The sequence below is a fragment of the Ambystoma mexicanum genome, chromosome 4p (genome assembly GCF_040938575.1).
Source record: "Ambystoma mexicanum isolate Mex_15411 chromosome 4p, UKY_AmexF1_1, whole genome shotgun sequence".
In the NCBI taxonomy this organism is placed as follows: Eukaryota; Metazoa; Chordata; class Amphibia; order Caudata; family Ambystomatidae; genus Ambystoma; species Ambystoma mexicanum.
In genome coordinates, this window is record NC_090927.1 from 1,234,847,125 (window position 1) to 1,234,870,127 (window position 23,003).

The 23,003-nt window shown below is 45.8% G+C and overlaps 1 protein-coding gene across 5 annotated transcripts in view; it reads right to left on the reverse strand.

The window, feature by feature from the left end:
- Nucleotides 1-23,003, reverse strand: part of TTC13 (tetratricopeptide repeat domain 13) — a 1,871,796-nt gene that overhangs the window by 1,157,485 nt on the left and 691,308 nt on the right. For 3 of the 5 annotated variants that reach the window (XM_069606893.1, XM_069606892.1, XM_069606891.1), the window contains exon 6: nt 13,707-13,799. The exons of the other annotated variants lie outside the window; for them this stretch is intronic. In XM_069606893.1, coding sequence (XP_069462994.1) covers nt 13,707-13,799 — 93 coding nt within the window. The remainder of the gene's footprint in view (nt 1-13,706; nt 13,800-23,003) is intronic. 5 annotated transcript variants of the gene reach the window in all.

Sequence of the window (23,003 nt, forward strand, 5' to 3'; positions counted from 1 at the left end):
CGTGGGAGACTGTGCTCTGCCTGCTCAGAGCATCTGCCGCTGTGTTTTGCTCTCCGGCTAGATGAACTGCAGATAGAGATCCCCTCTTGTATTGCCCAGAACCAGAGCTGCATCGCCTCTCTGCACAGAGAAAGTGACCCCACTCCTCTTTTTTTGAGGTAGTACATGGCCACTGTGTTGTCCGTCATTATCAGGACATTCTTTCCCCCTACAGAGGGCAGGAAGGCCTTCAGCACAAGTCTGATCGCCCTCAGCTCCAAAAGGTTGATGTGTAGTTTGGACTCCGATGGAGACCAGCGACCGCTGATTGTCAACCCACTGGTGTGAGCTCCCCACCCAGTGAGTGAGGCATCCGTTACTACTGTTATCTCCGGCCATGGTTGCCAAAAAGATTCTCCTTTGAGGATATGATATCTGCAAGCCCACCATTGTAGATCATGTGCTACTTTGGTTGGAACCTGCAACAGATCTGACATTTCCTCTGAGAATTGGGACCATTAAGTCCTGAGAGCCCATTGAAGGGATCTCATTCTCAATCTGGCTTCTGGCACCAGAAAAATGCAGGTTGCCATCAGGCCGAGCAACCTGAGAAAATCGAAGGCCGGAAGATACTGGGCATGCTGGTATTTTGTTACTATCTGCAGAATGTGGTGAGCTCTCTCTTCAGGAGGCGAGGCTTTGCCCGAGCAAGTATCGAGGACTGCTCCAATAAACTGGAGTTTCTGTGATGGTATCATGTTTGACTTTTTTTAAATTCAGAGAAAACCCTAGTTTGTGAAGGAAGTGACTAGTCTTGGGCAGATGATCCTGGGCTTGTTCTGGAGAACGTCCCTGATCCTCCAATCGTCCAGATATGGATAGACATGAATCCCCCCCCTCTCCCAAGACTCGCTGCCACTACCGCCATCAACTTGGTGAAAACTCTTGGGGCGGAGGTTAACCCGAATGGCAGAACTCAAAACGGATAGTGAGAATTGCCAATCGCAAACCTCAGGTACTTTCTGTGCTTCAGATGGATTGGCACATGAAAGTAAGCATCCTGAAGGTCCAATGATACCAACCAATCCTGGAGTTGGAGAGCCTGAAGGATCTGAGAAAGTGTGACCATCTTGAACTTGTTCAAGTTTCTCAAGTCCAAGATGGGTCTCAGTGCTCCGTCTTTCTTTGGAATAAGGAAGTATGGGGAATACCAACCCTTGTTCCTCTCCGCTACAGGTACATGTTCTATTGCACCTTTCTGTAGCAAAGTTAAGACTTCCTGCAACAGGAGCGGATCTGGATGTTTGACAGAGTTGTATCCCGGTGGGTGATCCTGAGGTTTCTTTGGAAAAGCAAAGCAGTAACCTTGGGATACTGTTTCCAGTGCCCAAGCATCTGAAGTAATGCCCCACCATTCTTCTAGATGCTGTGAGATCCTGCCTCCCACTGGGGTCTTGAGGGTCAAAACCTCAGTGGTTTTGCGGCAGCTGCAGCAGCGGCTGCAGGGACAGATGCCACTGCTGGGACAGGTCTAGCATCTTTTCCTCGCCCCGCGAAAATTTTCTTTGGCCTCTCTGACTGGCCTGTCCTCTTCCTTTTTCAATTGAGGAATAAAAATGAAAATGATGACCCCTCCAGGAAGATGAGCCTGTTTAGGGGCGTTGTTGAGGTTGTCTTATGGCGGCACTTAGAGATTTTGTCGCTGCTTTGGAGGTCTGCAGCTTCTCCAAACTTTCATCCGCCTTGCTGCCAAAAAACCTCGAGCCGTCAAATGGCATATTAAAAAGCCTGGATTGCACATCCGGTGCAAAACCAGACTTTCTTAGCCACGCAAACCTACATAGCACCCTGCTAGACACCATGGACCTACTGATACTGTCAGCTGTGTCCAAACCTGATTGAAGGCATTCTCCCGAAGCCTCCTTTCCAACCCTTCTTATGGCTAGAAAGCCATCATGTTCCTCACCTTCTTGGATGTGTTCAGCTGCCGCTGACATGCAGTCCCACAGGGTATATGTAAACCTTGCCAGGGTGCAAGTTACATTAGTGGATTTTAAAGCCATACTCCCCGATGTAAAAATCTTCCTGGACCATACATCTTTTTATTGTCCCTATCCGGAGGGATTGTGGGATATGCAGCATTTCTAGTGGAGGTAGCTTCTTGAACTACCAGACTATCTGGAGCTGGGTGTTTGCTTAAGTATTCTGGGTCAGAATTACAGGGTCTATATTTCGACACAAACCTTTTATTAACTGCTGGAATGGCTTCAGGGTGTTCCCATGCAGAATTAACCCTCCTTTGTAAGGCAATATGAAATGGAAGTATGGGGTCTTGCTGAGGTGTTCCTGAAAGAATATCAGTCATATCATCATCTTGATAGACTGGTGAATTTCTACCCCATCCCATAAATTCAGTCACTCTATTCATTAATTTTCTGTAGCCCGCATCAGCATGTTCTGCTGGGTCTGGTTTATCAAATTCGTACTCTGGAGAGGAATCCAGACCACTTGCTGATTGTAAGCATTCCTGTAAATCATGTATTTTAGATTGAGGATCAACTAACACCTCAGGAACAGGTCTTGTGCCAAATTTAACACCTGCAGAGGTAATTTCTTCATCTGCTAAGGACTCTCCCTCATAAATTGATGACATGGTCCTAAAAAAATCATGTAGACTTTCAGGATGAAAAACCTTTTCAGGTAATGCAGGTTTTTCCCTTGGTATAGGCGTGGACGTCGACAAAAACGTCAATGGCATCGATGCTGTCACAACAAGCTTCGATATTGTCGAGGTCGCCTTCAATGTCTTTGAAGGAATCGTCGAGGGAATTGTGGAAACCATCGACACTGTCAAAGGAGCCTTCGAAGATGTCGACTGTATACTCAACTTGATTTTTTTAGAATGAGTTGTCGACGCCTTGTACTCGATTGCCTTCGATGACTTAGAGGGCGTTTTCGATGTCGACCTCGATGACGCATGAGAGCTTGACGCCATCTTGTTTCCTTCTACTTCTGATTTATGGTAGGTTTTTTTCATGAGGTGACCGGGAAGAGTCCCTGGGTGACCCCCTCGACAACTTTTTGTCAGACTTTGTTTTATTTCTTCCCCTGTCACGTTTCTCAGGGGCATGGTCTTCTTTAGGCTTTTTTGAGGGGATCTGGGCCGTGTTCTCAACATTTTTTAACATGGAAACTCTAAATGCTTCCCATTTACTTGGAGAGTCATGTTTCGAAGGGCAAGTTATCACTTCCTCAGATGACGTCGGGGAAGAAGAGGGATATCGGTGCCATCTTTTCTTTGTCTTTTTGGGGGACGAAGAAGAAGACTTCCCAGATCTGCTCCTCGATCTATATTTTTTTTTATGTTGTTTCACCGACGACTCGGCCGAGTCTTTCCTCCCATTCGAAGAAGACTTCAATGAACTCTCCCCCATCGACAGTTTACCTCTATGCCCTTTTAAGGCCTTATGGGTCATCGACTGGCACGAACCACAGTCTTCAATACAGTGGTCGGAACGGAGGCACCAGACACAATTTGTGTGTGGATCAGTTAAAGACATTTTCTTTCCACATTTTTGACATTTCTTGAATCCCGTCTTCGGTGTGGAAGGGTTCGATGAAGACGTTTTTCTCATGAAAAACTGAAGCGCCGTTTGTAACGATCCGAAGCGAAGCCAACGGAAAAACGGAACTGAAGCCAACGGGCACGCTTGAGGCATTTATACATCGGTGCTCGACGGATGCCGCCGAGGGACTTAGACGCCGCGGCCTCGAGGGGAGGGCCCTCTGGTGGAGAGAGAACAAATTTCCGAAGCAGCAAAGCTGAAGGTAACGATATATCGAAACAGCAAAACTGAAGGTAAGGATATATCCAAGATGAGGAATACATGGGAGGACACAATCCATTTGAAAACAGTTTATAAGTGAAAGTGAGTAGTGAAACAGGGGGGCATCCTAATACGTGCCTTGGTCTCACACTAAAGAATGTTTTCATGCATGGAAAACTTTGTATGTTAATGCATTACTGTTCATGTCAAGTGAAAAATGATACAATGTTTGATTTAACATTAAAACTCCATCAGCTAATGAATAAATGCTGTATAATTTGATCTTGAAAACTGTACGCGTATTTCCATGTTTGCATCAGCAAATACAGAGCCATCTTTGCTAAGGATGTGAATGGGCGGATTAATGAAAGCCCTAATCAAAGAATTGACTATAAAACATTAAAGCCTTGCATGATTTAGTGCGAGTTAGTAAAAATACATGTGGTAGGATGCCCCCACTGTTTCACTACTTGCTTATCCCTTAGTCCTCCCACAATTTGGGGTGTACCTTTAGTTACCCTCCGTAAGTGAAAGGGAAACAGTTTTTTACCGAGGATTCCAGCCTGACGACAGGTAATGAGCATGTGAATCCACGCCATGCGAGAGAAACGAAGTTCATGTCGGAATATATTTTGCAGCCGCCAAGGGTCGATGTCACCATGGCACTACGTTTCAGCGATTAATGACCCAGGCAGCTTCTTGAGGACCTAAAACCCATAGTTCTGCTATACTGAAAGCCACAATTAGTAGGTAGGTAGGGGGGGCTTTCCTCGTGTGGCAATGACTAATTTTCAAATTAATATTCAATTTTTACAGGCAGGCTATCGTGGCTATTCTTAATATAAATCAATCTTGGAACAGTTAGGTGCCAAATATGGCAAAAGTTACAAATGACAAACTGCCCGATGGTGCAGATGAACAGGTTACTTACCCCTGTTAATGTTCTTTCGACTGTATGTTCCTCCCACCTATTCCTCATCTTTGACATTTGTTGTCCAGCTTTGGCAGAGAGCGCTGTTGGCAGAGGGCGCTGTTCTTCGATGTTGTTGCGTCAATGTCCCTTAAGAAGTTCGAGGTCCCTTCGAGGATGTCGTCATCAAAGGCATATATAGCACACGCAGCGCCCGTTGGCCTCAGTTCTGTTTTCCCCCTTTAGCAGCAGAGATGCCCCTAAAACACAGGAGTGATCGTACTCAGCCTTGATGGAACGGAAGCTGTAATAGCATGGCAATTCTACTGAAGGGTAAGAAGGAAGGGTGATGAGGTTTACGTGGGAGGAACATCCAGTCGAACGAACGTTACCAGGGTTAAGTAACTTGTTCTTCTAATGGATTGTGCCCTCCCACATATTGCTCATCTTTGACAGACTCCCAAAGCAGTGTTTGGTTTGGAGGAGGGAGTAGAATTTTACTTCATATATTTTCATGCACAGTGTGAAATTGCCAAAATAACCAGAATTACCACCCTGACCAAGGAAAGAATCCAGGCAATACTGCTTTGCGAATGTGTGGATGGAAGACCACGTTGCCGCCTCACAAATGTTTCTAATTGGTTCACCCCTTTGCAGGGCTGTAGCCATGCCCCTGGTGGAATTGGTTCTTAAACCTCCAGGAGGGTCTTTTCCTGCCAGCCTGTAACATTCTGATATAGCCAGAATTATCTGCCTGGATAAGGTCTGTTTAGAAACAGCCTGATCCAGTTTATGTCCTGTTTATTCAATGAAGAGTTGGTCATCAATAAGTAACTTACAGATTCCTGAACTGTAAAAGCTTTACGCTCTCCGGGGATATAACATAGGTAGCCTTATCCTCCTTCTTGCCAGGATGAGGAGAGGGATAGAAAGAAGGGAGAGCAATTGTCTGACCCAATGAAAATCAGAAATGATTTTGGACAAAAAGGTTTGACCGTTAAAACAAGCCTATCCTTGTGAAAGATAGTAAAGGGTGGCTTGCATGAAAGTGCCTGCAACTTGCTCACTCTACAGGCTGATGTCAGAGCTACCAATAGAATGGTTTTAAAGGTTAACCTTAAAGGACAAGTGTGCAGAGGTTCAAAGTATGCACAAATTAGGAATTTTGGTACCAGATATAAGTACCAAACTGGAACCTGTAAAGGAGAAGGTGGGAACACATTGGTGAGCCCCTTTTGGAATTGTGTCACTGGTGGAATTTTGAAATACGAACATTCCTCTGACGAGCGCTTAAAAATGGACAGCGCTGCCAAGTAACCTTTAATGGTACAAATCTGGAGCCCCAGATTAGCTAAAGATAGAAGAAAGGATAAACATCCAGTGTTTTACATAGAAAAGGATCTACATTAATTGCACCAGTTGCAGATGTATTCCAACAGCAACGGTACAAAGACTTTGTTGCTGGCCTTCTGGCCAAAAGCAACACCTCCATTGTATCACCCGGGAGGTCCCAATCCTTATATCTCAAGCCTGTCAGAAACCAAGCATGAAGTTTGAGAGTCTTGACCTCTTAATGGAGAACCCGATGGTCCTCGCTTTGTCGAAGAGGCATCAGAGGACAGATGGACATGCCCAGAAGGTCTGGGTATCAAGTCCTCCTGGCCCAATCCGGGGCAATTAGGCTCATGTGTCTCAACCTCCTGATTACATGAGGAATGATGGAGACTGGAGGAAACGCGTACAAGAGTGAAAACTCCCAATCCACTACGAACGTGTCTCCTAGAGCTCTTCTTGGGGGAAATTCCCTGGAGAAATATCTCTGACACTTCTGTTTGCGACCGATGTCAACCGGTCTACTTGAGGGGTTCCCCAAAGGGTGAAGATCTCTTGAAGGACTTCCTGAGCTAGTTCCCACTCGTGAGAGACAGTGTTGTTCTGCCTGCTCAGAGCGTCCGCCACAGTGTTCTCTCCGGCTAGGTTAACTGCTGATAGGGAGATTCCTTCTTGTATTGCCCAGTACCAGAGCTGCATTACCTCTGCACAGTGGCTGTGACCCTACACCACCTCTCTTGTTGAGGTAGTACATGGCCACTGTGTTAGCCGTCATTATCAGGACATTCTTTCCCCATACAGAGGGCAGAAACCTTCTGCACTAGTCTGATTGCCCTCAGCTCCAAAAGATTGATATGTAGTATGGACTCCGATGGATACCGACTGCTGACTGTCAGATTGTTGCCATGGGCTTCCCCATCCTGTAAGTGAGGGCGTCCGTCACTACTGTAATCTCCGGCAATGGCTGCCAAAAGGGTTCTCCCTTCAGAGTATTGTCCTTGCAGGCCCACCACAGAAGATCCTGTGAGATCCTGATTGGAATCTGAAGTCGTTCCGACATCTTTCCTGATAACTGGGACCATTGCGTTCTTAGAGCCCATTGAAGGGATCTCATTCTCAGGCGGGCTTCTGGCACCAGAAAAATGCAGGATGCCATGATGCTGAGCAACGTCAAAACATTTTTTTAAAAAATATTAAAAAATGTTAATAAAAAAATAATTGAAGGCCGGTAGACTGTGGGCATTCTGAAATTTGGTGACCATCTGAAGAATGTCTTGAGCCCTCACCTCGGGTGGCAAGTTCTTTCCCAAGGATGTATCTAGCACAGCTCTCATGTACTGGAGCTTTTGGGAAGGTGGCATATGGGACTTCTTATAATTGAGGGAGAAGCCCAGTCTGTGAAGAGAGTGGCAGGTGACATTGAGATGATCCAGGACTTGTTCGGCAGAACACGCTCTGATCAGCCAATCATCCAGGTAGGGGCAGATGTGAATTCCCCCCCACCCTTCTGAGACTCGCTGCCACTACCGCTGTCAGTTTAGTGAAAACCCTCAGGGCGGAGGTCAGCCTGAATGGCAGACCTCGAAATTGATAATGAGAACCGCCAACTGCGAACCTCAGGTATTTTCTGTGCTTGAGATGGATTGGCACATGAAAATAAGCATCCTGAAGGTTCAATGACACCAACTAATCCTGGAGTTGGAGGGTCTGAAGGATCTGAGAAAGTGTGACCATCTTGAACTTGTCCTTCCTGAGGAACTTGTTCAAGTATCTCAAGTCCAAGATGGGTCTCAGTCCTCCGTCCTTCTTGGGTATCAAAGAATAAGGGGAGTACATCCCTTGTTCCTCTCCGCTACAGACATTGGTTCTATAGCACCTTTCTCTAGCAGGGTTAAAATGTATAATCCAGAATCCTCAGAGTGGCTCCCCGATGGATTGTTCCGAGGTATCCTTATGAAAGGAAGGAAGTAACCGTGGGCTACTGTTTCCAGAGCCCAAGCATCTTTTAGATGCGGAGACAGTCTGTCCCTCACACCCCCCCTACCGACCCCCACTGGAGAATTGTGACTCAAGACCTCAGCATGGTTTTGAGGCAGCTGATGCAGTGGCTGATGGTAAGGAGGCTGCTGCTTGAGCTGGCTTTGCACCTCTACCTCGTCCATCACAAGGAAATCTTCTCTGGCCCCTTTGACTGGCCATTCCTCTCACCCTTCCAACTGAGGAGTAGTAGCGAAAAGATCTACCCCTCCAAGGTTGCCCACTAGGATGAAAAAGCTGAGGTTGCCTAATAGCGGCGCCTAAAGATTTGGCTGCCGTCTTTGAGGCCTGCAACTTCTCAAAGCTCTCGTAAGCCTTGTTGCCAAAAAGATGAGACCCGTCAAAAATCAAGTTGAGAAGTCTAGATTGCACATCGGGAGCAAATCCAGACTTTCTCAACCACGCAAATCTGTGCATAACGGTGCTGGCAACCATGGTTCTGCTGATGCTATCCGCAGAATCCAAACCTGACTGAAGAGACTCACACATGGCCTCTTTGCCATCTCTAATAATAGCTAAGAAGCCGGCTTTTTAATCCCCTTTGGGAATGTGCTCTGCCGCCATGGAAATACAATCCCATGGAGTATACGTAAAATTTGCGGGGGCACAAGTGGAGTTGGCAGATTTTAGTGCCATGCTCCCTGCAGAGAATACCTTCCTTGGCCATCCATCTACACGTTTGTCGTCCCTATCAGGAGGGATGGTAGGGTATGCCGCTTGTTTGGAAGTAGCAGTAGCTGCTTGCACCACCAGACTCTCCGGAGTGGGGTGTTTCGACAGGTAGTCAGGGTCACTACTGGAAGGGCAGTATTTTTTTGACAAGTTCTTATCAACTGCCGGATTGCACTCCGGGGTCTCCCAGTTCCTGGCCACCCTTTTCTACAATGCCATATGGAAAGGCAAGATGGGATCCGATTGTGGACCGTTGTCAAGAATGTCAGTAAGGGCATCCTGCTCATAAGGTAATGGAGGCCTACTCCAACCCATGTATTCCGCTACCTTTGACATGAGCTACCTGTAGATGTATCCGCATGCTCCCCAGCCTATGGCTTCCCAAATGCAAGTTTGGGCGAGGTAGCTACCCCACTTGCAGTTTGCAAATGTCATAAAGGTCCTTCATTCTGGACTCTTCTGAGATGGAACTCTCAGGTACATTGGTGTACCATATTGTAGACCAAATGAGGCTTCTTCATCATCAGATCGCTCCTATTCTTCAAAAATCTAAGATTTAAAGAGTTCTTTTTTAGACAGTGGAGCATATGTTCTATCTGGAATAACTTTTTGGGGAAAATGTGGCTTCGACACCTCAGAAGTCTATGCTTTTTTGTTTTTTAAATAATCAGTGCCGTAGAAGGAGGGGCGCTCGGCCTCGACAGCATAGGTGGCAAAGGTGGCGCAGCTGGCGTCAAAGGCTTCAATGTCGATGTTGAGGGTTTGGCGGACATTGAAGGCGCCGCCGGTGTTGATGACCTCGACTTTCCCTTACGTCTCGTGTATGATCCTTTGATGAAAGATCAGATAGAGGTGTAGAAGGCTCACAATGTAAATAAGGCCTTTTTCCTGGGCTCGAGGGATTTTCGGATGAGACCTTTCCTTTCCGGCTTCTTTCAAAGGCTCGGTAGGAGCATGGCTTTTTTTGTTCTTCAAAGATCTTAAGCATTTCAACCCTGAAGGCTTCCCACTCGGCCGTCGTGAAATTCTTAGTTGGGAAAAACTCTTCAGGAGAAGCGCCCGATGACAAAGTCGACGAAGGTGACCTGCGGTGCCTTCTCTTCGATTTGTTCGAGGAGGGAGAAGAGTGGTGCAAGCCACTCCTCGACCTGGACTGCTTGGCCTTCTTCCTCAGAGGACTCGTCGGTGGAAGGTTTCACAGATCGGGTAGGAATTTTTTATTTTTATTTTTTTAGGGATTTTTCTTCAGCTTCCCCTTTCATTCCCCCAAGGGTTTTCCAGTCATGGACTGGCACTTCGAACAGTCAGAGGTATTGTGATCCGCTCCCAGCACCACAAACAGATACAGTGCAGTTCTGTGAGGGACATTTTTGATCCGCACTCTGACACTTCTTGAAACCGGACCTCAGAGTTGTCAGCGTCATAGATGAAGACATAGTATCGATAGATAATGAACAAAGACTTCACAAGATGTAAGGCGCGCCGAATTTCGCTGGAAGCTAGCGTGGAAAAACTCAACTGAGGCGAACGGGAGATGCCCGTGATATATATGCCTTTGATGACATCCTCGACGGAGGCCTTCGAAGGACATCGACTCAATGCCATCAACGCACATCGCCCTCTGCCAAACAAAATTCCCAAGCAGCTGCACAAGTGTCAAAGATGCAGAATACGTGGGAAAGAAACAATACATTTGAAAATGCTATTCTGTAGGTGGTAGAAGCCGAAGAGTTATGCTCGCCTCGGCCAACAAATTAGGGCAGGCCATACAAGCAATTTCACTTACTGGCATTTCTGCCGCTGTCGCCTCTGTTACCTTGCCGTCAACTGGTCATTGGAGAGGTTTTTTTTTACTCCGCCCCTGTTCAGCTCGGGCTCGTCGGTTGACGGCAACTTGCTTTGCACGTGTCGCTGTTACCCGTGCACGCATCGCTGTTACCCGCTTCAGCTTCAAGACTGATTGTTATAGGCAGCCCAGTTGGGTTCAAAGGGCGCTTGCCCTACAGTCACTAATGCGGTGGCTTGGTGTTTGTAGTTCTTTGTGGGATTCCCTTGCAAGTCTCCAGGGTCACTAAAATGTATCCAAATGTAGTTCCCAGCAAACTATATGCTCAGATACAGATAAGCAGCCAGTATTCATTTCTTTCATTGCAGGCAAACTCAAGCTTCAGGAAGCAAGATGGATCACCCACATGAATATAGCCCATCGAAACCTCCCAGCCTGCATACGCCAGTCAGCAGACATATACACGTTGCCAAAATAGGGCAATAGCAACTGGCCAAACAGAATAGCAGTGCATTTGTGGGGGCCGCACCATCCCCCCACCCCTCCGAGGCATTGGCACAGCCCCGGCACCAACAGTAGAGAGCGAGCCACCGCTACGAGACAATATTACAGAGCTGCAGAGTGGTGTACAACATGCCTTGATTACCCTACACTTACTAGGGAATTTTCAGCTGTCGACTACCACTGTTGTAGAAATGGAGCTCCGTGTGGAGAAAAGGGGCAGGGCTTAACCGCTATTTGTATGATTTTGCAATTGTAACAGCTTACGGGCGGGGAAGACGAGGCTAGATTGGACAGAGGAAGAACACCAATGGGAGACGGAAGGGGAGTGTAAGAAGGAAGATGGTACACCGAAAGCTGCAGGTTATTCGTGTGAGGTCAGAGGAGGAGATGGGGCAGTCCAAGAGGCCAGCAGGTGGAAGGATGGCATACTGGAGCGTTGAGCCTATTTTACAAAGAAGTGAGGTATTGGTTGGTGAGAGCATGTGGTACTGTGTGGGGAGGCTGTGTGCACAGGGAGGGCAAGGGAGGGTAGAGAACAAGTGTCAGAGTGAAAGGAGGGGGACTAGGAAGGTGGAGTGCAAATAGTGTGAAATGGTAGCTGCAATGTGGAGAGGGTGGGAGGGAGTAGTAGTGAAGGCAGGGGAGTAATATTGTGGATGAGGCCGTATTAACATCAAATGGTAGGGGCAGAAAGTAGAACTATCTGTGGGAGTTGGTGTGTTCTTTATGCCATCTATGACTATTGCATTCATAAGTTTCCCGGAGTCTACTGAAATGTAAAGGCATTCACTTTATTGCAGAAAGTGTGCACTTCATGAACTCATACCTCCACATTACCAAATGAGAGCTGAAAGTGTTTGATCATAATGAGGTTGCCAGAGCAACCATTCATTCTACAATTGCATGCATTGCATGCTTAAGAGGCAGCATTCATGAAAGGGTTAAGCATATATTCCATTGCACCCAACCTCTCCGACATTTATGGGTGATATATTCTCGCTCAAACACTGCATCAACACTGATTGCTGGACTGTACATATACTCACCTGACCCATAAGTTGAAAAAGCTTCAATTGCTACTTCTCACCGTGTGCACCCAGTTGAAGTCACTTTGAATAATTTCAAAAGTGGTTCATATTAAAAAACAAATTAGGCTGAGAAGGTTTTCGCTGAACAACTCTGTACCACTAATATCCTGGTAGTTGAGGGCTAAAAACAGTGAGAGTGGGTCTGAAATAAACCACCTTCTTTTGGGTGCCTGAGGTATTGTAGTATGGCATCTACACTGACATTGTGCCACGGCACAAGACTAGCTGATCCCGTGGGAGCAGCTGTAGGTTCGAGAGTGGTGCGCAAGGAGAGTCAGGCAGTTGGAGTCAGGCGAGAGAACGGCGACATCAGCAGGGCTGTATATATAGATATTATACCCAATTTAGTTCAGTAATAAATACTAAGCTGTTTCCCACAGCGTCCCTGCGTTACCCGAGATCATTAAACATTACAATGACGACCAGGATGGGATGATGGGAGAGTATGGAACATGGAGAGAGTGTCTTGGTGAGAAGAGGGGAGAGTAGAAGTGTGGATACTGATGAGGGAGCGAGAGGAGGTTGTCTGAAAATTACAAAGTGTTGAAGAATTCACTGAAGGAGTGAATGTGAGGGTACTGGAAAACGTGAAAGTGATTTCTTTTCTTGCCTGATCATACAGCTGGGGTTGCTGGCCAGTCAAGGTCCGGGAAAATCTATCGGAGACCCAAACATGTGACAGGATAAGTGTAGGAGATAAACTGTACATAGTTTCTTCAAACTGTACATCGTTCCTTCAAATTGTTCTGTAAAGAGAAGGGAATGTGTAGTACGGCATCTACATTGACACTGCCACTTCAGAAGACTGGCTGAGCCCGTGGGAGCAGCTGGAGGTACGAGAGTGGAGCCTGAGGAGAGTCGGGCAGTTGGAGTCGGGCGAGAGATGGGCGACATCAGCAGGGCTTTATATATAGATATACCCAATTCCCAATTCAGTTCAGCAAATACTAAGCTGTTTCCCACAACGTCTCTGCGTTACCTGAGATCTTTGAACGCTACAAGTATGGAAGTAACTCCAACTCCCTTACTTGTCAGAGACATGCTGCAGATATCCACAGGTTCAGGAAGGATCTTAAGGCCTACTCGTTACCTGCTACTTCTCTCCCACCTCCTAATGAAACCCACCTTCCATAGCTCCCTACAACTCACATGTGTTAGCACTCTACACCAATTATGTGAACTGCTGGCAACCCATCAAAGTATAATCTATATAAGTCTCACACTGCTTATGTAATACACACTGCTCAGAATGTGTTCGCTTTCTCCTGTAAATCTCACCTGCGGCAGATCTGTGCTATATAAACATCCTAAATAAAATTACTTAATTGGACTAGGGTACTGGTTTTCAACTTCAATGGAAGATTATCATAAGGCAGTTCAAATTGTGAATGGACATCTTTTTGTAAAAGAAAATATTTTGCCTTCCTTGATTTAGTTATTACAGTCTATGCATCATTGGTTTGCAAATTAGGTCAGTGTAACCGACAATGATTTAAGTAGTATTCAAGCTAGTCAAAAAGCAATTACTCATTTAAGCAGATGGTGGCCGAGAACAGACGGCAAGACCTCACCTCTGCTCGTTGTTCATATACTTCCGGATGATCTGGTTCTTGGCTTATAACTTGGCTAAACTCAATTAAGGCAAGTTCTGCATTTTTGATATCCTAGAAAAATAGGTACAATCCACGTTAACAAAAAATAAACTGCATACAAATCAGTGAAACATGATCAGTTACGTGCTTGGCTCAAAAAATCATCTATAGAAAGTAATAAATATGTTAATTGTGTCCAAGTCTAGTACAGTGTTGGGTCCTACTGTTCAATAATCAATCTTCCTCAGTACATAGTCTTAAGCGGAAAGGGACTACACTTTTCAAATTTATGGTGCTGCCTGTTTGCCCACTTTTCCATGAAATGGTATCAAATGTCTTGCAGGTGTAAAGACGGAAGGGGCGAATTAGCCCCCCCATACATTCTACACAAGACCGTTTGCTCTTGCACTAGTGGGGGACGCCTCCATCGCCCTTCTGCTGCCATGAGAAGTAAGGCCTCAGCTGGAACAGAGGTGGGACTATTGCAAGACACACTTGGACTACATTTTGTGTACCCTTGACTCCATCTTTTGGTCTAGGCCATGATTCAGCACTACGAACTCCCCTCTCCAGCACCGCACACAGCAAACACCAGCCGCCCCACCTTTTCTGCGCGGCCCAAGTTCCTTTCTCACAGATGCACCAAAGCCAACTGCAACAGTTAACATTATGTATCTTATTCTTCCTCTGAGATCAATGTCCTTTGTGTGAACCAGCCTGAACCATGACTTGTAGCTCGTCCATCTCCACAAACCTGCTCCCCCACCCCACACCCTCACTGTTGGAAAATTACTGCTTGTGTACCCCTGTGCCCTCCTAAGGTATTCTCTTGACGTAACAGAAGTGTGCCCCCACTGTGCTGACCACCCCAGAGTGCCCCCAATAAACTCAGACCTGTGTCACGGTATATCCTGTCCTAAACTAACATGCGTCACTCCACCCCCCATTTCGCTCAGATTTACCAGACCAGCCCAGTCCCCAAGTTATCACAGAAAGTAAGACCCCAGCACCCTTCACCTTATGAATGACCCTATGTGAAATGATGTAGTTATGTATGTACAACTTGTAAGCCTCTAAGATTTACTCAAAGATATATTGATGGTCAATGTTGATTATATGTTCAGAATAAGTACTCATGCCAGTTTAGCTAGTTTCAACCGCATCTCCTGCTTGACCAGACTCTCACCCCACCCGGACAAGGCCAGCCGAACAATGTGAGGCTCACCCTCCCGCCAAAGGAGCAGCCAATCCTGAAGAAGCAGCACCTACAGGCACATATGTATCGTCGTACAAATGAGAACTATTAGCCTTGGTTGCGTTTTTATACCTTGAAAAATCTGATTTCATTGGCCAGTGGGTACAGATTGTTGACAGTATATTTTCCTGAATGCATTCTCAAATTTAATTCAGTTCAATGGTTTATTCCAACTTGTATATTTCAATTTTGTCATCAATTTGTATGTAGCTTCACAGTTACTTCACTGTGATGTTTGCCAGTTATAGTTTGTTCCAACTCATGCAATTCAAAATTGACATCAATTGAAAGCTGGTTGTTAGCAGTATAGTTTAACACATTCATAAACTTAATTCAGTTCAATTGTTTGTTCGAACTTGTGAATTTCAATTTTGTCATCAATTTGTGTATGGCTTCACAGTTACTTCACTGTAACATAGTAACATATTTATTTTGAGTGGCTGATTATTGCCTCAACAGCGGTCTGCCGAATGGGCTTGATGCTGACTCTCAATGCTTCCTCTCCATATGTGTTTCCCCGCCCCTGTAGGGGCGGTTCTTCAGGAGAGGTGATATAAGTCCCTGTTCTCTATAGAGTTGCCTAGGGGTGAAAATATGGTGTGTGTCTTGTTTGTTTTCATACTTTTTAGTTAAACAGTTGCTAGATTGTCTATATATGTAACAGGCCAATACTTACTGGTAAGCCTCAATTGGATTGTGTCACTTTCGTGGGATGTACCTTCTTATGATGCGGATGGTGTATCCTAAAAAAGGGGGAGCGTGCATAAATGTTTCAGAAAAAAGTTGCTTTAGCCTGCTCCAATTATGAATTGAAAAGTGCTGGAGGTCGCTTAACTAGGGGCTTGATTGTTTTCTTGGTAAAGAATTGGGATAGCTAAATGTTCTTACCTTTGGGTATCTTAAGTTGCTCTCGATCTGTGGTGGGATTCCAAGTGTTGCGGTTGCCAAAAACACAGCGTTTGCATTCTTGAATGCGATTGCGCTGTGGTGATGTCATTGCGTGCCACACGCAGTGATGTCATTACATATTTACATGACGGCTGCCATTTTGCTTTGGGATCGGTCTTGTGGTGGCATGATATTGTTTATTTGGGCTAATGGTAATTAATGTTTGATGAAACAGTTATCATAGCTGTTTACTATAGTAGGAGGGGCTTTTGCCAGGGCTTATCAAAAGGACTGCTTGGGCAAATTTTGTGTTTTGCTTTCCTGTACGTTAAAGAGCCCCTGCGTGTGATTATGTGTTGTTAAGGACCGGTAGCAAGTTTGATGAAATCGCTATTATGATTCAAATTGTTTTTACGATATGCATGTCGGTTATTGTAGATACATAAGTACATTTACTTTCCTGGGGAAGAAAGGGGATTAACACAAAATAACTTTCACCATTAAGAAGTGAAGGATAACTTTTAGGTACTAAGAAGGTTTTTTCGAGAAAATGAATTAATGAGGAAAAGGGATTATACAGTATCAAATACTACAGTCGTTTTGATCTTCTTTGGGGTACAGCTGATCGTCAGAGTTGCTGGCGTTTCGTAAATTTTTAATAGAAGTGTCTTTATAAAAAGTGATATAGTTCTTGGTCTGAATTCAGACCAGAGTGGCAACAATCCATAATGCAAATCCATTTCGCTTCGTGTTTGCGTAAGATTTGTTCAATGTTTCCTCCTCTTAATGGTGGTTTGATTTTTTCAATGCCATAGAATCTAAGGCTGATATATGTATCGTTGTCTCGTATCCAATCATAATGTACTTTGTAACCCTTATAGATGACATCACTGATGACGCCTTTTGGCCTTATAATCCATTGTAAATGTAATGTTTGCCAGAGTGCTCACAGGGCAGCAGAGTTCTCTGGATGCCGAAACTTTTATAAACCTTTGGCAACCTCGCAATCTGTTCTCCTAATCTCATTCCCTACGGGGATGTGTCTTTTATTCTGAGTTTATATTGGTAAAGTGGGGAGTGAGCCCTTTCACTTGGTGCCCCCCCGTGACGTGATCGAGAAGTGCGCCAAGAGAGGCCTCCGTGCCATGCAGCGAGATCTGGGATGCTCCCAGCAAAACCATTGCCTCCGCGGTTGACCAGTGTGCGCACAAAACGAAAGGTTCCAAGGGTCCCCTTCATCTTTGCAAATACCAGACTGCTCGCCAAGGCGGGTCACAGCTTGGTTGGGGTGTGGTCCCGATTGTGGATAGACCGTGAACAGAGGCTCTCGGACCACCCCGGACACGCGAGTACCGGTTGCGAGATTCTTAAAGATGGGAAAATTATGAAGTAGCTGGTGTGAGGGTAAGGATAAAATAATAAGGGGGAGTCAGGTTTTGGGCCTAGGGACTGTGTGAGTGGAACTGATGGGCTTTTTATTTTATTTCCTTTATATGGCCATTAGGTTGTGGATACAGAGGTAAAGGAATACGGCATCCTAGCTCCGAAGGGGGGTAGAAGGCAGCGCTGCATAGCATTGTCTTGACCAGTGCTGGGAATAAGTGGAGATAAACATAGGGGTCTCATATATGGAGCAGACTCGGAGTAGTAATTTAGAATATTCTTTTTCTGTGTGGGCAGAAAACTTTAGCAGAAAATAGCCCAAGGGGGCTCGGCTGAGGGGGGCGAATGAAAGAATAGATTAAGGGCGAATTTAATTAAAATAGGGTAAAGGTGTAGGGAGAATTAATATATGTTAAATGTTGTCAAAGTTAAATGTATTGTTCTGTCTAAAAGTATGTATGTAATTATATCGTCCAGGTAAAGAGTATTGAGTGAACAGATATTTTTGTTGTTTCTGAAGAGGTGTAAGTAAAAAGGTTTTTATGGTTTACCCCAGTATGGGACGGAAGGTGGTAGAACAATTATAAGAATTTCTCCAATTGCACGGTGTGGCACATTAAGTACCCAAGTCAACACGAGGTAGGGTAGGGAGCAATGGGAGGAGATACACCGCTAGCTCATATTTGTCGGCATCTTCCCCTATACAACGAAAAAATACAAAAGTACCACGAACAGGGGGTTACGGAAATAAAGGCAGAGGGATCGTCCCACATATGGCCAGAAGAAGGGTCCTTTGATAAAAGAGTACTAGATCTTGTAACAACCCACTAGTTAGCAAAATACAGAGGTAAACAACTCCAGAACAGACGTGAAATATTAGATTTGTGGAGGATGTTTGAAGATGCCTCTGCCAGTAATGACGCAACCAAAGAGATATCTCCAGAAGCGCCGACAGCCCCAGCAGAGGAGGAGGGAATAACGGTAGAGGCCCCCACAACAAAAGCAGGGGAAAATGACCTCACAAGGCTCTATCCGCTGTTAACTAGGCCCGCTTCAGGGTACAGTGACCCCATGTATGTGCCCGCGCCGAGTGCCCCAACCACCCCTGCAGCCACAGCTCCACCGCCCCATGATACCAGAGGCTTATATGGACCCACTAGTGCCCCTGCAGTACATTTAGCACGCCTCACTGGAGATTTAGAGAGACAACTCACCAGCACCCAAATAGAGTTGACCCGGTTAAGAGCCTTGTGTGACAGGGGACAAATGTTGCCTGGGAAAGGGGAAGCGCCACCCAACGTAGCCAGTGAGTTAACGGCCCCACCGAGTGTAGCGGGTAGGTCCACACCTTTGCCACTGCCACAAGGCAATATGCCCAAGGGGTCGGAAAATGAGTGGCAATAAGGAGAGTTTTTCTTTCACTTAAATGACAACCCAATAAGAATCGTGTGGGTGGAAACTGCAGAAAGCCAGGGAGCAGAGGGACAAGGAGGTGAAGATTCAGATAGAGAGATAGATGAATTATGGAGTGATCTAGACGAGTATGAAGGAAGGGCGGCAGCAGCAGGACGATCACTCCCATTACGTGAGGATCCAGAACATGGAGGTAGGCTGGAAAGGTGGCCGGGGAGGCTGAGAAGCAGAGTGGGAAACATGTCACTAAATAAGGAGAAGAAAGGAACGGTAAGTAAAAAGAGAGGAAAAGCAAAACTGCAAATGCCCCTTATACACAAAGGATCAGGACAACCCCACTACATACCATGGGCACAGATGGACAAAAACAACCTGTTGAAGCTTCTCCCTCCACTTTCAGGTGGGGCGGGAAAGTGGATACACGCATTTGAAAAGAATACAGCAGGAGTGCCACTGGCCATAGGAGATGTAAAGAGTTTGCTAGTATCTGCAGTGAAGATCAGGCAGATGGAGTGAGGGTGAGAGCAGGTTTTCTGGGAATAACAAATTGTGACCGACCTGATGGGTCGTCGTTCAACAATGTAAGGGCCTGCGTGTGGGATCCACTGCGGAAAACATTCCCAGATACTGCAGACTTACATTTAGTAATGCAGTGTACTATGGGGAGGAGGAAGAGGCTGCCCAATTCATTCTTCGGATGCAGGACCTGTGGAGATCGGAAACTGGCACGGCTTGGGACCAATCCACCGCCCTGTTTTACTTTATTATCAAGAGAGGGCTCCCGAAGGAGGAGCAGAAGGCCTTGGACAAAATAGCTGGGATAGGCTGGCCCGAGATTCAGAGCATCATAGTAGGAGGATCAAAGAGAGAAAAAGAAATAGCACAGAGGAGGTTGGCAGACGAAACAAAGCTTGTTCAGAATAAATTGTTGAAGGTTTGGGGGGCAGGGCAGGAACCAAGGATCTTGTTGGAACTGCAGAAGGTGGGGACATTTTTCCATAGAATGTAGAATGAGACCTATGGGGTACTACAAAGGACCCCCTCCAATGGGGAACTAACAGCAATTTGGCCACCCCCATCCAGGTAGTCCGGGTGGTAGCGGATGACAAGAGCAGTACTACGATTGTTTTTTATTTATTTATTTATTTTATTCAGATTTGTAGAGCACACGTCAGCCCGGGGGCATCGTGGCGCTTGTTACAGACAATATCTTAGTTACATAGGATACAATATTTACATACAAGATACAATATTTACAGTAGACATGTACACATTAGCAATGCAGTATATTTACATGGATTCCTGAGAGTTTGCTATTATTTTGCAAGGAATGAGGTTTTCAGTTTCCTGCGAAAAATGGGGAGTGAGTTTTCCGCTCTAATGTCTGCAGGAAGAGCATTCCATGTCTTGGCTGCAATGTAGGGGAAACTTAGAACTCCGGCTTTGGCTTTTTTGATGCGTGGGATGCAGAGTAGATTGGAGTATTGCGTCCTGGTGGGACGGGAGGAGGATGGTTTGAGGATGGTTTCTGATAGATAGGACGGGGTGGAGAGAGAGAGGCATTTGTGAGTGAGGGTGAGGATTTTGAGAGTGATCCGCTCTTTGACCGGGAGCCATTGGACTGAGTGCCTGGCATGGGTGATGTGCTCTCTTCTTGGGATACTAAGAGCGGCCCGGAGAGCATTGTTCTGCGTGACTTGTAGTCTGGTTAGGTTTTTGGCTGATGTGCTTGCTAGGAGCGCATTGCAGTAGTCCAGTTTGGCTCCAATGGTTGCTCTCGCTATAGAGAGGCAGTTGGGTTTAGAGAGGTAAGGCTTGATGGCGTTTATGAGTTTGGTGGTGTGCGCAGATGAGGAAGTTATTGCGCTGACTTGTCTAGTCATAGATAGTGAGGAGTCAAAGTATACTCCCAGTGTCTTTACGGCTGTGGATACGGGGATGATGGAGTTGTCAATGGAGAAGTTAGCGTACAGTTTGTCAAGTTTGTCTAGGGTGTTCTGTTGACCTAATATCATGATTTCAGTCTTGTCTCCATTGAGGCAAAGGCCATTAACTGCCATCCCTGCCTTGATGATGGAGTAGATTGTGTGGAGTGCCTTGGCATCTTCGTTTTATGATCCTGAAAGGGGTAGAAGTACTTGTGTGTCGTCCGCGTAGTTCGTGTATGTGATGCCGTATGAGTCGAGTTTGTCAAAGAGGGGCAGGGACCATAACAAATGCAACCTAGGCAACCAGCACAACAGTAGGGTATGCAACAACAAGTACCACGCCAGAACACTATGCGAAACACACACACTAACATTTTTGCTACCACAGCTAATGGTGCACCAGCACCACTCCGTGGCACAGCAGTGGTTGGGGACAGCGTTTTCTCTGTCCCCGGAATAAACACATACCCCCGATTAGGACAGCCCACAGAAAGCACTTGTGTGTCCAGTCCTATCAACTACCCTACGTGCAGAAGAGGAACCACTGGTGGGGGCGGAGAAAGGCAACAAACAGTTCATCTTCATGGTGGACTCGGGAGCGGAAAAATCGTGCCTCATGGTGGGCCGGCTTCCTCTCTCAGGGAAAAATTTGGAAACACAGGGGTTTTCTGGGGCTATCTTGAAAGTTCCTTACACAAAGGATTTGGATATTACAGTGGGGGGAAAAACAGTTTGAGCGCCCCTGCTGTATCATGAAGATTCGCCCATACATTTTCTGATGAGGGACCTCCTTAGTAAGCTTAACATGTCCATCTCCTTTACAGAAAGGGGAATAGTGTGCTCCACTCCAGGAGTATGTCCAGCGCGAGCGATGCTAATCGTAAACAGGGTTGTAGTAAGAGGGGTACCCACAGATGTGGACATGTTTATCTACGGGATACAAGTTTTGGCCAGAGTGATACCAGAAATCACCCGAAAGAAATGGAGGGTGCCATCTGATTTTGTTTTCCGCCCTGTAATAAACCCTGAGATAGTGCCTGGCACCATTCTCTCAATTGACCTGCAGGGGGTGCAAGTATCAGGCAGACGTATTGTGACAATAGGACTGGACACGCATGGATGTGCGTGGAAAACAGTGTTATGCATAGACCCAAACATAGTGCTAAGAAATTTAACTGATGAAGAGCTATTTACTGACAGTGACACTGACGGGGAAATAATAATGGAAATGTGTGCCGTGTGACATAATGAGCCAACACAGAGATACACATAACCCCCTCATGGCCAGTGTCAGTACACCACCTTCCATATTTGATCAAGATATGGAAAAGGTACCACCAGAATGATGGACAACAGGGCCCCATGATGTAGGACTCTTGCACGGAGTAACGCCCATAAAATTAAACTAAAGCCAGGTGTAATACCGCCAAGAGTGAAGCAATATCCGCTTTCCAGAGAAGCGGAAGAGGGAATAAAAGAAACAATAAGTGCACTACTACAACAAGGTATAATTGTGCCATCAAATTCACCATACAATACAGCGATTTATCCGACAAAAAAGGCAAGGGGCGGGGCTTGGAGGATGATCCAGGATCTCTGCCCACTTAATGACGTCATACAAAAAGAGTTCCCTCTAGTGCCAAACCCTGCATCCATTTTATGCAGCATCCCAAAAAATGCCACGTGTTTCACAGTTGGGGATTTGAAGAATGCCTTCTTCTCAATACCACTTAACCCCAGTTGTCAGTACTTAACAGCATTTCCCCTGGGGGGGGGGGGGGAGATCTGAACATTGCAGACTACCTCAGGGTTACTGTGAAAGTCCCAGCATATTTGACATAATTTTGCACGAAGATCTCAGCAATATTGATGTAAAAAGCACAATAATTCAATCCGTAGATGATCTCCTTATTTGCAGCGAAAGTAGAGCAGATTCAATAACATTACTGAACTTGTTAGCAACAAAAGGGTACAAAGTGGACAAGGGAAAACTGCAATACTGCCTAGCAGAAGTGTTGTATCTAAGAGAGCTGATTTCGAAAGATGGTAAAAGGATTATACCAGATAGAGCAGCAGCAATACGCCACACATTGATACCCAAAACCGTGAATGACATGCAAAAATGTCTCGCCCTATGTAATTACTGACGTGCCTGGATATTAGATTATGCTGCCTACACATGCCCCCTCCTCCAAGCATTAAAGGATGCCCAAAAGAACAGCGCCCCTATCAAATGGACACAAGAAACGATGACGCAATATTTCAAATTTCAGGACCTCAACACACACGCACCTATTTTAGCGAACCCCGGTTATGATTGCAAGTTCTATCTCTTTTCACACTGTAACGGAACACTAATGACAGCAGTGCTCACAAAAATCATCACTAGGCCACAAGCCATTGGCCTAC